General features: G+C 32.7%; 1 protein-coding gene across 1 annotated transcript; it reads left to right on the top strand.

The window, feature by feature from the left end:
- Nucleotides 1–10932: 10932 nt before the first annotated feature.
- Nucleotides 10933–11880, top strand: LOC100922271 (olfactory receptor 4F3/4F16/4F29-like). The gene has a single exon (XM_003758973.4). It carries the CDS (start codon nt 10942–10944, stop codon nt 11878–11880), a length of 939 nt encoding a protein of 312 aa, XP_003759021.3. The 5' UTR covers nt 10933–10941.
- Nucleotides 11881–16515: the final 4635 nt, after the last annotated feature.

Here is a 16515-nt window from a genome sequence, read left to right as displayed (position 1 = left end):
TGAAGGAATCAGGACACACCATGAATATAATCATGAAATTTAACCACATATTTTACAGGGAACTATGAATTCTTTTTTTCTCTGGAATCATGACTAGTGAGATCAAAGCTATTTGGCTTAGAATAAGACATGTCTGGGATTTTCTTGATTAGATTTTTGTTACAAGGCTTCTTTCTTCTCTTCTTATTCCTTCCCTCCCTCTCTCCCTCTCTCCCTCTCTCCCTTCCTTCCTTCCTTCCTTCCTTCCTTCCTTCCTTCCTTCCTTCCTTTCTCTCTTTTTCCTTTTTCTTTCTCCCCTCTTTTCTTCCTTTCTTCCTCCCTCACTCTCCTCTTTTCTTCCCTCCTTCTTTTCATCCTTCCTTCTTTCTTTTTTCTCTCTTTCATTTTTTCTTCCTCCCTCCCTGCTACTTCCCTCCCTCTCTGCCATCTTTTCTCTCTCCCTCCTTGCCTCCATCCCTCCACGCCTCCTTTCCTTCCTCCTCTCTCTTCAGAGGTGAGAATGGGACAATCATATTCTTTATATCCTTTATGTTCTCACAGAAAATTTCAGATATAGTCTTTCTCATAAGCTGGGTGTGTAGAATTGCTTGGTCTCCAGAAGGATTGATTACTAGTCTTCTGTTCTTTCCTCATTAGTGTTCATTTATTATTTGCTGTAATTTATTTTGTTCTCTTTAAATTTGCAAAAGTTTTTGTCACTTCATTTGTGGCAATCAGATTTCATCAATTTATTCATCAAATTCTTGCTAGAATTGTACTGCGCACTTTGATTAGGACTGTGGCATATGCAAAGAAGGATAAAATTTTGTCATATTCTCAAGAAGCTTATAATCTAGTGATATGTGGAACTCAAAAAATATCAAATAAGGATGCAAATGACAACAGTTCTAGAATGATTAAAAAGCAATGTAGTAATTTAATGCCAAGGGAGTGGAATGGGCTATGTCACAAAAAACCTGAGTTTAGGGAAGGGAGAGATCATTTTAGGTTGGAGTGATTAGGGAAGTCTTTATGGAGGGATCTTAGAGGAAATAATAAAGAAAAAAGCAAAGAGCCTGGCAAAAATTGCATGTTTAAAGGAAAATAGTAAGACTTAAAACTCAAAAGAGAGGTTGGAATGAAATTGGGGTTTGTGTTGAATTGGATAAACTCCATCATGAGACAATGTATGTAAAATATTTAACAAATCTTAAAGCACTATGGAAATCTTTATTATTATTATTATGAAATAATAGGGAGTAAATGAAGGTCATTGAGAAGTTTTAGGAAGATCAGTATCATACCATAGTGGATTAATAAGAGGATGGGAAAGAGAAACTACATATAGAAATATTTTCTTGTGATTAGTTGGAATAACTTAGGTGAAAGCAAATGAGGATTTGAATGAGGTGGTAGCAATGGGACTAGAGAGAAGGATAAGGATATGAGATATTAAGGAGCTAAAAATCAATAGAACTGTGACTATTTTGATCTCGAGTGCAGTGGAGATAGAAAATCCAGGATCAACCAATTTGTTTAATAAAGAAAATACTGTAAGAAATAGAGAAATTAAGAATGAGGATCATTTTAGGAGAAAATTATTGATTTAGACCAGCACATAAGTGAAGAAGTAGAAAACCACACAGGATAGTTTTTGAGGTTTGGGAATAGTAGAGTGGATGGTCAAGGAGGATATGATTATGAACAATGCCAGGGCCTTAGGTAGAACATAAAGGATCTTGGGTTCAAGATTCTTAAGAGGACAAATGAAATCAAAAGGTGGCATCTTTTAGAGAACCCAATTCTGATTTCTCCTTTCCTCATGAATTTTTAGCTCACTTTCATTCATTCATTGACTAATATTCAAGTTTGTTGAAACTGGTTGTGTGATTTGACCCATAAAGGGGTTTTTATTAATGAATCTATATCAACTTGGAATGATGTTTCTAGTGTATCAACTCAGGAATCTCCCCTCAGTCCCTTTCCTATTCACTGTTTCAATTATTGAATTGACTAAAGGAAACACAGACTGGAAGGGACACATTTGATAATATAGGCTTGGTGCAAAAAATGGTTTACCCGGCTAGAATGATGAGATTAATTCAATAAGTGAAGGTCAATAATACTAAATGTAAAGTTCTGGATATCAATTAAACAATAACCTAAGATGCATAATAAATAGTCTGTGTGAAGCAGATTTTGGGTTTTAAGATCAAAATGAGTCAGCATAGTAGATTGGCAGCCAAAGAAATGCTCTCGTAGGTTACCTACAGTAGATATGATGAGTAAAATGAGAGTGATGATATTTCTAGTGTAGGATGAATAGAGAAAACCACATTTACAATATTTGTTCCTTTAAATTCATTTTAGTTCAGTTCAAAAAGGATATTGACAAACTGTAGAGCACTGATAGGAAACTAGAAATTAGGACATGTGAAGAATACTAACACTAATGTGAAGAATTTTAGTTATACAAAAGCGAAATGGGCCATTCAAGAAGATGATCAAATTCCCTTCAATTGGGAGTTTTCAGGAAGTGATACAAAGACTACTTGTGAGAAAATTGTACAACTCTCAAGTGAAATTCAGGTTGGAATAGATTTGTATGTAAGGTCCTTTGTAACTTTGAGATTCTGTGATTTTGTGATAGAAGGGCAAGAATGCTTGATATCATCATTTTCATTAGTTAGTGTAAATAAGAACTATATTTCTTTAAGAGATCTTTAAATTTTAATTCTATTTAAAATACCATTGTAAGATATATTAAAATATTAGTTTAAAATGTATTGTAAATACATTGAAATACAATTGTAATCTAGAATTAAATGTCCCCAAATGGTATTTCTGTATACACCAAACAGAAAAGAAAATTATATATGAAACTGTGAATTTCTATTTCACAACACTTGCTTCTTAATATGTGTATGTGTGTTCATACATGCACATAAACACATATACATACAATTACATGTAACATTTTCAAAATTGTTGTCTGTGATTCCTTTTGAACTTCATTGTATACATTTAAAATGTTTCAACCTTTTTCTTTTAAAAAATATTATTACCTTCTTTCCCTGATCATCCCTTTCTTCCTCCTTCCCAGTGCTAGATCCAATTAAAATCTGACAAAAAGAAAAAAAAAATGTGTCTTTTCTTGTACTTTGAATTCATTATCTTTCTGGCAGAATGTGGGTGACACATTCTCAGGAGACATGATCAGAGTTCTTAAATCTTTCAAAATTTTTAGTCTTTACAATGTTATCCTTGGTCATATTTTTTTCTTGGTTCTGCCCACTTCATACTTCATCAGTTCATATTATCCAGGATTCTTTGAAATAATTTGTTTTGTATTCTCTAATGGCACAATAACATTTTATTTCATTCATATAAAAATTTGTTCAGCTATTCCCTAAATGAGGGGAACATTGTTAAATTCTAATTTTTTCCTTTTTCATTTTCCCTTCTTAATTCTCTCTACAACATCATGAAGTTTATTTTGCATGTGATCAGTGTTTTTTAAGAATTACTCTTACTGTTGTCCTGCCTTCCTCACTATTGCTTCCCTGTTATTTGATGTGTCTCTATATCAATCTGTGAATGTTTGACCATTTTTTGTGCAGTTTATATATGAGTGAGGTTCAATTGATATTTATTTTCTCCTTTTTTCCTCCATGCTTGTATGCTATTTTCATGCATCACAATTTTGAAAAATATTAGGTTCCAGTCCTTTTTCCTCCTTCCATTATGATATCCTTTATTTTTTTAAAAAATCTTCCCCCATTTCCCCTCTTCAAACATTCAGAATTACTATAGCTAATACATTCTCAGACCCTTCATTTTCTTGGTTTAACTGCCTCAGTACTCTGAAGTCATTAAGATTCTGAAGAGAAACATATTTCTTTCCCCTCATGAGGATATGATTGCTATACCATTACATAGTACATTTCAACTCTTCAAATTTGTTTATCTTCCTGGATTTCTCTTGATTCTTGTGTTTATATTTCAAAGAAATATATCCTTCTTGTAGTGTTTTCATCAGGAATGCTTGAATGTTCCCTATTTCACTAAAAATTCAATTTTTCTGTGTGCTATTTAAACTAAGTTATTCTTGTTTGTAAATTTATATAATTTGTCTTATGGTAGAATGTATTCCAAGATCTCTTCTTTATAATATTGGCTTCCACTATGAGATCCTGATTGTGGTACCTTTTTACTGGAACCGCTTGTTTCTGGATGATTGTCTTTGTGTGAGCTTTGGAGTTTGATTATATTTTTCTGGGATTTTTCCTTTTGGGTTTTTTTTTCCCCAGAAGATTATCAATTATGATTTTTTATCTTCATTTTTCTTTTTGGTTCTAAAAGATCTGGACAATTTTCATTTATGATTTCTTAAAATGTAGAATCCAGGCTTTATTTTTTTAATTGTGGTTTTCAAAAAGTCCTAAGATTCTTAAAATTATCTTTCCTTGATCTGTTTTCTAGATAAGTTTCTTTTGATATTATATATCACACACACTCTTTATTTTTTTCAATATTTTTAGCTTATTCTAGAATAGTTATTTTCTCATGGAGGAATTGATATATTTGGTCTATTCTAATTTTGGAGAAGAATGTTAGTTGGATAAGTTTCACTGCTTTTTCTTTTAAGTTATTTATTCTCTTTCCAAATTTTGTCTTCAGGGTTTTTATTTAATTTCTTCTCTTGCTTAATTTCATGCAAATATTAATTTAATCTCAGAGGAAACTAAATTTTTTTTCTTTGAGACATTGTTTGCAGTTGTTACAGAGCTATTTGCTCATTTTCTTTTTCAGAGGTGAGAGAGTCTTTAGATCTAAGATAAATTTAAAAAACTCTCTGGAACTTTCTTTCATTGATTTTTTTTCAGTTATAGTTGGAGCTTTGTCTGAGAGTTATATCTTTGCGCTATGCTTGTGGGTCAAATGACTTAATATACTTTGTCTTATTCTAGATCCCCTGGTACTAACCATTCCCTCTCAAGATTAGCTCTCTCACCTCTTCATCTTTGAATTTTTAGATAGCCAAATCTTAAAGCTCCTCTATGGCAAAGCTTCTTCTTCTTTAAAATAGTATTTTATTTTTCCAAATACATGCAAAGATAGTTTTTAACATTCACCTTTGCAAAACATTGTATTCCTAATTTTTCTCCCTCTCCCCCTCATGCCTTTCCCCAAGACAGAAAACAATCTGATACAGGTAAACCATGTGGAATTCTTCTAAACATATTTCCATATTTCCATGCTATTCAAGAAATATCATATCAAAAAAGAGAAAAATACAAGAAAGAAAAAAAAACACCTAGCAAACAAACAACAGCAAGGTGAAAATAATAGGCTTTGATCTACATTCAATCTCTGTTGTTCTTTTTCTGGCTGTGGATGGCACTTTCCAGAACAAATCTGTTGGAATTATTAGAATTGCCTTGAATCAACTCATTGTTGAAAAAGAGCCAAATTATGGCAAAGCATCTTATACGATGGGTTGTGATCGCATATGAGGTTGTGTAACTGAATGTGGGAGCTGGGAAATTATGATTTATTATCATGTTTTATTTGTGTGTCTATTTTATATACCTATATACTCAAGATTGTATAAAAATTTCTTAGGCAAAAAAAGGGTCACAAGTGGAAAAAGTTTAAGAAGCCCTGCTTTATAGTATGACAGGACAAAATGCTAAGAACCTTGTCCTGGTATAAGCATTGCTGTACAACTCTGGTTACTGCTGATCCCTAGGGCTTCTAAAGTTCCCATTCTAGGACTTTCTGATCCTATTCTAGGACAGTTTTGCTAATCAGGGAAGAGAGGGAAGGGAAAAAGCATTTATGCAATACCTCCTTATGTGCTTGGTACTCGCCAAGTGCTTTTTATTTAATTTGATCCTGGTACCAATTCTGCAAGATACAAGTTATTCCTTCCTCTTTTTACAGTTGAGGAAACTGAGATAAAGATTAAATAACAAGTCTTTCAGACTGCAGGTCCAATACTCTATATAGCTGCCTTGAATCACTAACCATTGTAGGAATTAAACAAGGAACAGAAGAGATTGACTCCTTCTCTGAGAAAAACAGTAAGGCAGTGAAATATATTATTTGGTTGATATGAATGTTGTAATATTAACAAAGTCTCTTTCACTTGGAAGCATTTGCAATAGGAAGCAGTGTGGGGATGATCAGTTTGACTTTGTAAAATTATAAAATGTTTTGTTATACTAAAATTTTACTCAGATTCCTAATTATGGCTTTTTGAAAGTTGGGAGTGCATGACAAAAATTTTATGAGAAATTTGTTATCTAAAGACTAATTTAGTCAAGTACATGGAGGATTATAACATTTCTTTTTTAAATCCATCAATAATTTTGAATTTAATGAATTGAGATATAAGGGTTAAGTACTATTTATGATTGGTCTTATTCAAGGAACTAAACAAAGTATGTCTAAAATATTTTTTACTTTTAAGATAAAACTCATCTAGTACATTATCTATCAATTTAATTCGATTTAATACAATCTAATCTGATATAATTTAACAAGCATATTTTAGGCACTTGTTGCATGTTCTCTAAATAGAAATCCCGGAACCTGTCTTCTAGGGCTCCCATGAATAGAATGATTATTTTATGATTTAGTATAGTGCCTGACATATAGGAAGTACTTAATAATGTTTATTGATTGTTTGACTTCATTTTTAAAAATTCTTAGGCTAAAAAATAAAAGATAGAAGTTTGTACTTAGCTTAGAAGTCAAGATTTTGGAAACAATTTTTAATTTTCATTCAACAATTTGTGTGAAATAATATTCAGAAACTCCAATGATTTATACTGATAGCAAGAAGGTATACAACCATCTAGGTAGGTCTATAAATGTCCCTTATTTTTTTTAAAAAATAAAAAAATCTTTATTAACTACAATCATGGGATTTGTAATATCACCAAATATGAGTAGATGAGTTTACTTGTACAAGTTGTAAATTCTTCCTTGGTGGCACCACATCAAAGTATATATATATATATATATATATATATATATATATTAATATATTTATATATACATACAAATGTATACATAATATTATGTATGATTATATTACATATAATTGTACATGAAATAATTTGTGTCATGATTTGTTATATAAACATATGTATATATTATTCATACAAACATATACATGTATATATGAATATGTTAAAGAATCAAAAGGTCCTTTTCAGAGGAAGTTTGTATACTTCTTCCCTAAGCACTCTTTATTAACAGGATCTTCTTATAGTTATCATGGGAAAAACAACAGAATCCTAGGAGACAATTCTTTTGGCCAAATGATATCAGACTGGCAACCCCATTCTCTGTAGCATCACCTGGCTGCTACCTTAGTGTTGTTAGTAAAGTGCATTTCCACCTATAACAGTATTGTATGAGTTTCTTAGTGCTTTTAGACACAATAAGCAGAAAAGGGTGATATGATGGGAGACCATCCAATTTCTTAATAATTCTCCAAAGTCAGACTGAAGAAAAGAGTTCATGAAGAGATGAAAACTGGTGATATAGAATGAGGATTAATGTGACAGAAGAGGTACGTGAGAGAGATTGAAATATAATCTCCAGAAGGAAGTGTAGATAGTCCAAATGCTAATGTTCCATGAGAGATGATATTAGGGGCAGACTTACCCATTGCACAGAATAAATAAAGAGCTATTGTATATAATAGGGAAGGGAATGGCGTTAATATGATTATATAGAATTAGGAGGGACCTCAGGATTAGTTCAACCCTGTCATTTTACTCATGAGAACATGAAGTCTCAGAGACATTAAGTGCCCTCTCCAGCATCATCCAGAGAGGAGAAGATGAAGAATTTGATCCTAAGTTTTTTGACTCCTGAGGCAATACTCTTTTTGTTATTCTGCATGGAACAGGACAGTCAGGATGAATTCCCTATTATAGAGATTATCCATCAGGAAAATGACTTGATTTTATCTCCTGATTAATACCAGAGAATTGTCAGGGACCCAAGAGTAAGGATTAAAATCAAAAATCAAGGAAGAATTAAAATTATCTCCAATCTCCTAATTTAAGGAATTTTGGCTTTTTTGAAAGAAATCTTTATTATCCCCCATTCTGTCAGTATATTTCCTTTGTGAAGTTTAATTTTTTTTTTCCCTGTGGAGTCTGGTTCATGACTAATCATACCCATGGTAAGTTAAGTGGTCCTCAAAACTTCACTGTTCCCCCATCCCAGCTAGTAATTCCTTATTCTGGGGGCACTACATTATCTGTGTTCTTTTGTGCTTCTCTATTTAGCTTATTATTACTAGAGAAGTCCAAAAGGCCATACTGAATCTCTTGCTAATCTGTTTTCACAAAGTGGTAATTTGAAACCTCTTCCAGGTTCTTCAAGTGAACAACTTTCTTTATTCTTGGGACTGAGGGGAGTGATATTGTATACTATTTTAGTAGAAAATATTGAGATTATTTACTTAGAGCATCCTAATATTCCCTTTTTTCTTGTCTCCTTATTTCCTCACCAATTCAAAATATGCCCTATCTTCATTCATTCTTTTCCATATTAGGAGACCTTATCCATTATTAAGAGACCTTAGATATTAGGAAAGTAGGTAGGTGGTGTAGTGGTTAGAGCACTGGACTTGGAATCAGGAATACTTCTCTTTCTGAATTAAAATCTGAATTCAAAACTTACTAGCTATGTGACCTTGGGCAAGTCACTTAAACCTGTTTACCTCACTTTCCTCATTTGTAAAATGAATTTGAGAAGGAAATGTCCAACTACTCCAAGAAAACCCCAAATGGGGTCATGAAGAATTGAACATGATTGAAAAATGACTTAACAAGAACAAATTATTGCAGGCCCTATAAAGACACAGAGGATACAAATGCTCCCTGTTCTTAAAGAGTTTCCATTTTTATCTGGGGCTACAACATGTATATATATGTGTATATATGTGTGTGTGTATATATATATGTATATATATATACATATATATATGTGTGTGTGTGTATGCACATTTATACACATATATACACACACATACACATATATATATATATATATATACATTTATCTACTATATATGAACAGAACAAACAAAATAAATTTAAAGTAATGTATATGCACATATTTATACACATACACACACACACACATATATATATACACATTTATTTACTATATATGAACAGAACAAACAAAATAAATTTAAAGTAATTAGGGAAGGAGGACAGTAGCAGTTGTAAAGATTAGGAAGGACAGTTGAAAGCAAAGATTGAGTTGTATCTTGAAGGAAAAGGTGTGGTTTTTTTTTTTTTTTTTTGAGCAAGGAAGATGGCCAATGCCAAAGGACAGAGAGAGGTGGTAGAATGCCTTTTGTGAAGAATAGAAAGACCAGTTTGGCTGCATAGCAGGAGAGTAACATACAACAAGACTACAAATTAGATTGTAAATTCCTCAGTATAAATATTATTTTATTTTTATCTTTGTCCCCAGTTCCTAGTTTAGCTGCCATGTAGTAGGCACCCAATAAGTTCTTGTTGATGAATAAAAATTGAATTGATAAAGGTAAATAAATACAAGTAAAAATATCAGGCTATGTTTTAGAGTGTCATTATTTTCTTTTGGTGGCAAGGATTTGGAAAACTTCATGCAGGAACTTTCATTTCATTAGGAAGATATTGAGGATAGATGAAGAAGTAGGGAATAGAGTGTACCATATTATGAATGTTAAATAGTACAGAATATATTTAGGGAGGGTCAGAGGCTTAGTATTTTAGAAGGCATGGTATCAAGAAGCGAGTAGTATAAAATAAACTAGGAAATGTAGGGTAGCTTCAGATTGTAGATAATTTTGAATTTCAGACTAAGAATCCCAGTTGAAATCTTTTGAATAGTTGATTGACATGATTTAATCCATATGTTAAACTGGAAGAGATGTGAAGAAGGGATTGGTGAATTGAGAAAGTGGAGGAAGAAAGATAAATGTAATCAGAGGTTACTATCACAGTTTATATAGGTGAAAATTAAGGCCAATAATCGGAGAATAATGACACTGGAGAAAAAAGAAGAGGGGATATATTTAAGAGGTATTTTGGAAATAGATGTACCAAAGATTTTGATTAGAATGTGATTTACAGATTATTGTCAAGTAGGAGAGAGGTAAGAGACAGAGGGAAAAAAACTGGAGCTCAAAATTTTTCAAAAATGAATGTGGAATGTGGAGTAAGAGAAATTTAAAAAAAAACCCACCATTTTTGGAACGCATATATATGGCTCAATGATGTAAACAGCAGAATTTGTCACTGATGCAGGGCTTCTTCCTTATTTTGTATCCCCAGTGCTTAGAGCCAGACACACACATAATAAAAGTGCTTGTTGGCTGATTGAATGACCCAAGTTCAATGAATTCTTTGTAACCACAGGGAGAAAGAGAGTGTGAATCAGAGGCCCTTAATGTTTTTGACAAGATAGGAGGAGTCCATGATACAAAAAAGAAATAAAAGAGTATTAAATTTTCCATGGAAGTATTCATCAACAAAAATCACCAACCACAGAGGGTTATAGATGAATTTCTTAATTCTTTCTTTTTTCTTTTCAGATTCTGCAGTGCCTAGACCATTCTTCCCCTTATTTCTTCTCCCTCCACTCCTACCCATTTACTATGCAGCCATCACACCTTTCCTTTCAGGAAAGTCTTTCCAGGAAGTAGTTGGAGAAATGCCATTGAAGGTAATGGTGTTAACTTTGGGTAGTGCTCTAAATCAGTCACTTTCCAGTTAAATTTCAGTGATATGAATTGGTTAATTATGCTTTGCAAAATGTAGACCTTTGCCAACTATCTGTTGAGTTGACTTGGATTCTGGAATATTATTTAAATATCTAGTAATTTGATTCTTCCTTCTTTTCTTAATAATTTCAGAGGAGGCTCTGCTGACTGAATCAATGGATAGAGTAAATCGCACTGCAGTGTCTGAGTTTGTGTTCCTGGGACTCTCCAATTCTTGGGATATTCAGCTTCTACTCTTTGTATTTTCTTCTGTATTCTATTTGGCAAGCATGCTGGGAAACTCTCTCATTATGTTCACAGTGTCTTCTGATCCTCACTTACACTCTCCCATGTATTTCCTGCTTGCCAACCTCTCCTTCATTGACTTGGGGATTTCCTCTGCCATATCTCCTAAGATGATATGTGACCTTTTCAGAAAGCACAAAGTCATTTCATTCTCTGGCTGCATTACTCAGATATTCTTTATTCATTTGATTGGTGGTGTGGAGATGGTGCTGCTTATAGCTATGGCCTTTGATAGATATGTTGCTATATGTAAACCTCTCCATTATTTGATTATTATGTGTCCAAGAATGTGCACATTGCTTCTTGCTGCTGCCTGGATCATTGGTTTCATTCATTCAGGGGTCCAAATGGCTTTTATAATTAATCTGCCATTTTGTGGTCCCAATGAGGTGGACAGTTTTTATTGTGATCTCCCTCGGTTCATCCAACTTGCCTGTATTGATGCATATAGACTAAATCTCATGGTAACAGTCAATAGTGGCTTCATGTCCATAGGTGTCTTCCTCATTTTAATTATATCTTACATTTTCATCTTGGTCATTGTTCAAAAACATTCATCAGATGGTTCCTCTAAGGCTCTCTCCACTCTTTCAGCTCACATCATTGTGGTGATTTTGTTCTTTGTTCCATGCTTATCTTTCTATACATGGCCATTCAACCCATCACAACTAGACAAATACCTTGCTATCTTTGATGCAGTTCTGACTCCCTTTCTAAATCCACTCATTTACACACTCAGAAACAAAGAGATGAAGTTGGCAATGAGGAGAGTGTGCAATCAGCTTGTGGGTTTCAGTAATATCTCTTAAATGACTTGATGAGAACACAAAAACCTCTAATGATTAAAAGTGAATACTTAGAAAAGTTCATTTGAAGAAAAGAAGATGGTTTAGGACATAATATTTGAATTCCTGGAGGAACATTAAATGGAATTGTATACAGTTGGAAGCATGGATCTGGAATTGAGCTTGACGCTGTATATTTGGCAGCCATCTACATTAAAACCAATGAAAGCTCAAAAAGGATTAGCATGAGGTCACCAGAAGAAAGCATATAGAGAGCAGAAAAGAATTTAGATTGATTATAAAATTTGAAGAATGGCTCTATTTAAGTGATAGGAGGAAAAAATACTAAAGAAGGAAATATAGAAATAGTGGTCAGAAAGGCAAAAGGGAATACAAAGGATTTAATGCCCCCAGAAAACCAGTGTAAAAAGTTTCAAGAAAGAAGTGATGTTTCACATACTTGAAGGTGAGGAGAGGACTAAGGGTTAATTCCTTATTATTAGCTCCAGTACAACTCCTTTATTATGGGTTTTAAAATTATTTACTCTTGAGAAATAGCCATTTATCCAATGCAAAGCAAACAAACAAATCCCATGCTATCTATTCCTATAAAGAAACTTATTAATCTATTTTTGGGTAATTAAAATATTGCCATCATTCATGTTGTGATATTTTAAAAGATTTTATTATTGTTTGCTTTAAAGCTCATTTCTAAAGTTGTTTGATTTAGGTTGGATTTGCTTAACATTTATTTTGTACCTAACAAAGAATTTTGCTATGTAAGGCTTTCCTCTTTTTTTTATTTTTAAAGATAGCCTTTTTTTCTATGAGAATCAGCTTTTTAAGCAATCTGAAACATTGTGCTTTGTGTTAACTTGCTTTCCATTTAGTATTCCTTGTGACTACTACTTTTGTTCTTTTAACATATTATATATATATATATATGTGTATATATATATATATATACAGATATATGTATATATGTAATATGTACTACATATACACATGTACATACACCCTCTGGTTTTTCAATTTTGTAAATTGTATTTTATAAAAATAGTCTCCTGTCTTCCTGTGAATCTTTGAATTTTAATATTTTACTTTCACTGTTTCCTAAACTAAAATTTAAGTTTAGACATTTTTCCCCTTAAAGTTACATAGTTTCATGAGTTTCCTTTGGTTTTGCATTTCCCACTGAAATATTTATTTATTCATTCCTCCTCAGCCACCTTCCCCCAGTAGAATTTAAGCTCCTAGAGATGGTCAGTTTCATTATTGTGTTTGTAATCCCAGAAATAATAGTGTCTTTAACATAACAGGTGCTTAATAACTGCTTATTGGTCAATTGATTCACATGGAAATGATTTTGCCATGATTATTATTTTATTGGTACCCATCCATATTAGTCTCCTGCACTAATTCCTGTTAACTAATGAGGACCAAGGTAAAATGCTTTATCCTTTCCTGTTTATTGGAATGACAATTGGTATACAATGATCTATTTTGTACTTTGTTCCAGGTCCTAAATCTTTGATTTCTGTTTTCATGAGGAATTCTGTCAACCTATTTTTATATAATTAAAATATCTGATTATTAATAATTTAATATTTTAGTTTATTTATTCATTGTTTCTAAATCTATCTAATTATACCAATTTGGTAATACATAGTTTACTTCTATTACACTTAAAAGAGGATGGGGAAAGGAGGATGCCATGCATTTACTCAATGTTTACTACGTGTTGGTTACTGTGCTAAGCACTTTACAAATATCTCATTTGATCCTCATAATACCCCATAAAGTAGGTAATATTATCTTCATTTTGCAATTCAGGAAATTGAAGCAGATAGTGGTTAAATGACCTAGTGTCAGTCACATTGCTAGTAAGTTTCTGAGGCTGGATTTGAATTCAAGTCTTCCTGATTCTAGACTCAGCATTCTGTCCATTTTGTCACCTAACTAGAAATTCAATCGAACAAATGTTTATGAAATGCTTATTCTCTACAAAACATTAGTGTTACGTTCTAGGAACACAAATCCAAAATAAAACAGTCCCTGCCTTCAAGGAATTGTCATTCTTTTGGAATTATATTTAGTAGTTAGGAAGTGGGATAAATCATGGAAAGAGTAAATAAATATAAAATATATTAAAAATACAAATTAATTTTAAGAGTGAGAGAATGTTAGGACCTGGAGTTATCAGGATAGGCCATGCATAGCAACTGAATGAGTTGTGCTTTAAAAGAAGCCAGGAATCCTATTTCATCAGAGATGATGTAGTTTACTTATATTGGGAATGACACAGAACTCCTTCTTAGTCTTATGGTCTTCTTTGGTCTTATGGTTCATCATTTTAAGTCTTATGTTCTTTCCTCATTATTCCTGATTTCTCTCTACCCCAAACATGTAATTGTCACTTTTCTCTTTAGATTTTAACTCATCTACTTATCCATTCATTTGTTCATTCATGATGATATCAAATTTCATCACTTTATTTATTCCACAAAAACCTATTGGTTATAAACTATGTATGTGTGCATTAAAAGGAAATATGTTATATATATATATAGAAAAGGTTGATATTTTGTCAGACCCTCAAGGATTTTATAATTTAATTATAGAGGAAAAGCATGCAACCATAAAAAGTCAAATGATACTAGAAATGTTAAATGACAATTTGTGACAGCAGTACAAGAGCTAATAAAAGGCAGTATATTTATTAAATGCCTGCAGAGTAGAACAGGCCTTAGGACATGTGTCTAATGGTATCAGCACTGATAAGTGAATGTTATTAGTTTAGAGGATGGAGAGATCATTATGAGTTGGGGTGGTGAGGGAAAGCTTCATGTAAGAGGTGGTATCTAATATGGCAAGTATAGCATGGATAGGAAAAAATATGTATGAACAGAACTAAGATATAGGGTATTCTAGGTATGAGAAGTAATATGAGAAGAAGAAAAGGGTGGAAAAATATGAAGTAAGTTTTTGGAATGAGAAAATTAGTCTTGTGGCATGTGGTGTGTGTGTGTGTGTGTGTGTGTGTGTGTGTGTGTGTATGTAAGTAAAGGAATGGTAAGAGATAAAACTGGAAAGGTAAGTTGGAGTGAAATTATGGTGGTTTTGAATGTCATATAAAAGAATTTGGACTTCATTTGGTCAACGACAGGGAGTCACTGAAGTTTGTTGATAATGAGAAAGGTGACAACAGAATTGTGTTTGAGGAAGAGTAATTGGCTAGTAGGCTGATCCTGAGGATAAATAACCAAAAAATCAGAAATGGGAATGGTAGAATGAGATTCAAATTCTGAGGTGAGGGGGAAGATTTCATTGGAAGATAGATGAAGAAGTTGAGAATTATGTAGTGTAGTTTTCTAAGGTTGAAAAGGTCATGTTGAGTGATTTAAGGGATCTAGGGAGAATGTTGATGAAATGGCTTATTATGAAGTTCAATTGGTTAAGAGTTTATTTGTGATTGTTTTGGAATAATTCTTTCTTCTGGTATTTTATCTTGCTGTTATTCTGTTTTTTTAAATATGTAAATCCAATATAGACATACATATTTATACAATTATCTTGCTGCACAATAAGAATCAGATCAAAAAGGAAAAAAATGAGAAAGGAAATAAAATACAAGCAAACAACAACAAAAGAAGTGAAAATGCTATGTTGTGATCCACATTCAGTTCCCATAATCCTCTCTCTGAGTGTAGATGGTTCTCGTTATCACAAGATCATTGGGACTTGCCTGAATTGTCTCATTGTTGAGAAGGGCCACATCCATCAGAATTAATCATTATATAATTCTTGCCATTGCCATGTACAATGCAATTCTGGTTCTGCTAATTTTATTTAGCATCAGTTCATGTAACTCCCTCCAGGCCTGTCTAAAATCATGCTGCTGTTCATTTCTTATAGAACAATAATATTCCATACCATGCATATATCATACCTTATTCAGCCATTATCCAACTGATAGGTTTTCACTCAGTTTCCAGTTTCTTGCTGCTACAAAAAGGGCTGCCACAAACATTTTTGCACATTTAGGTCCCTTTCCCTCCTTTAAGATCTTGTTGGGATATAAGCCCAATACAAACACTGCTGGATCAAAGGGTATGCACAGTTTGACAACCTTTTGAGCATAGTTCCCGAATTGCTCTCCAGAATGGTTGGATTCATTCACAATTCCACCAACAATGTACCAGTGTCCCAGTTTTCCCACATCCCCTCCAACATTCATCATTATCTTTTCAAGCCATCTTAGCCAATTGGACAGGAATATATGGTATCTCAGAGTTGTCTTAATTTGCATTTCTCTGATCAATAGTGATTTATAGCACCTTTTCATATGACTAGAAATGGTTTCAATTTCATCTGAAAATTGTCTGTTCATATCCTTTGACCTTTTATCAACTGGGGCATGGCTTGAATTCTTATAAATTCTCTCTATATTTTAGAAATGAGGCCTTTATCAGAACGCTTAAATGTAAAAATATTTTCCCAATTTATTGCTTCCCTTCTAATATTGTCTGCATTAGTTTTGCTTGTACAAAAACTTTTTAACTTTATATAATCAAGATTATCTATTTGGTGTTCAATAATGAGTTCCAGTTCTTTGGTCACAAATTTTTTCCTTCTCCACACATCTGAGAGGTAAACTAT

The sequence above is a fragment of the Sarcophilus harrisii genome, chromosome 2 (genome assembly GCF_902635505.1).
Source record: "Sarcophilus harrisii chromosome 2, mSarHar1.11, whole genome shotgun sequence".
In the NCBI taxonomy this organism is placed as follows: Eukaryota; Metazoa; Chordata; class Mammalia; order Dasyuromorphia; family Dasyuridae; genus Sarcophilus; species Sarcophilus harrisii.
This window is presented reverse-complemented; position numbering and strand designations above follow the sequence as displayed.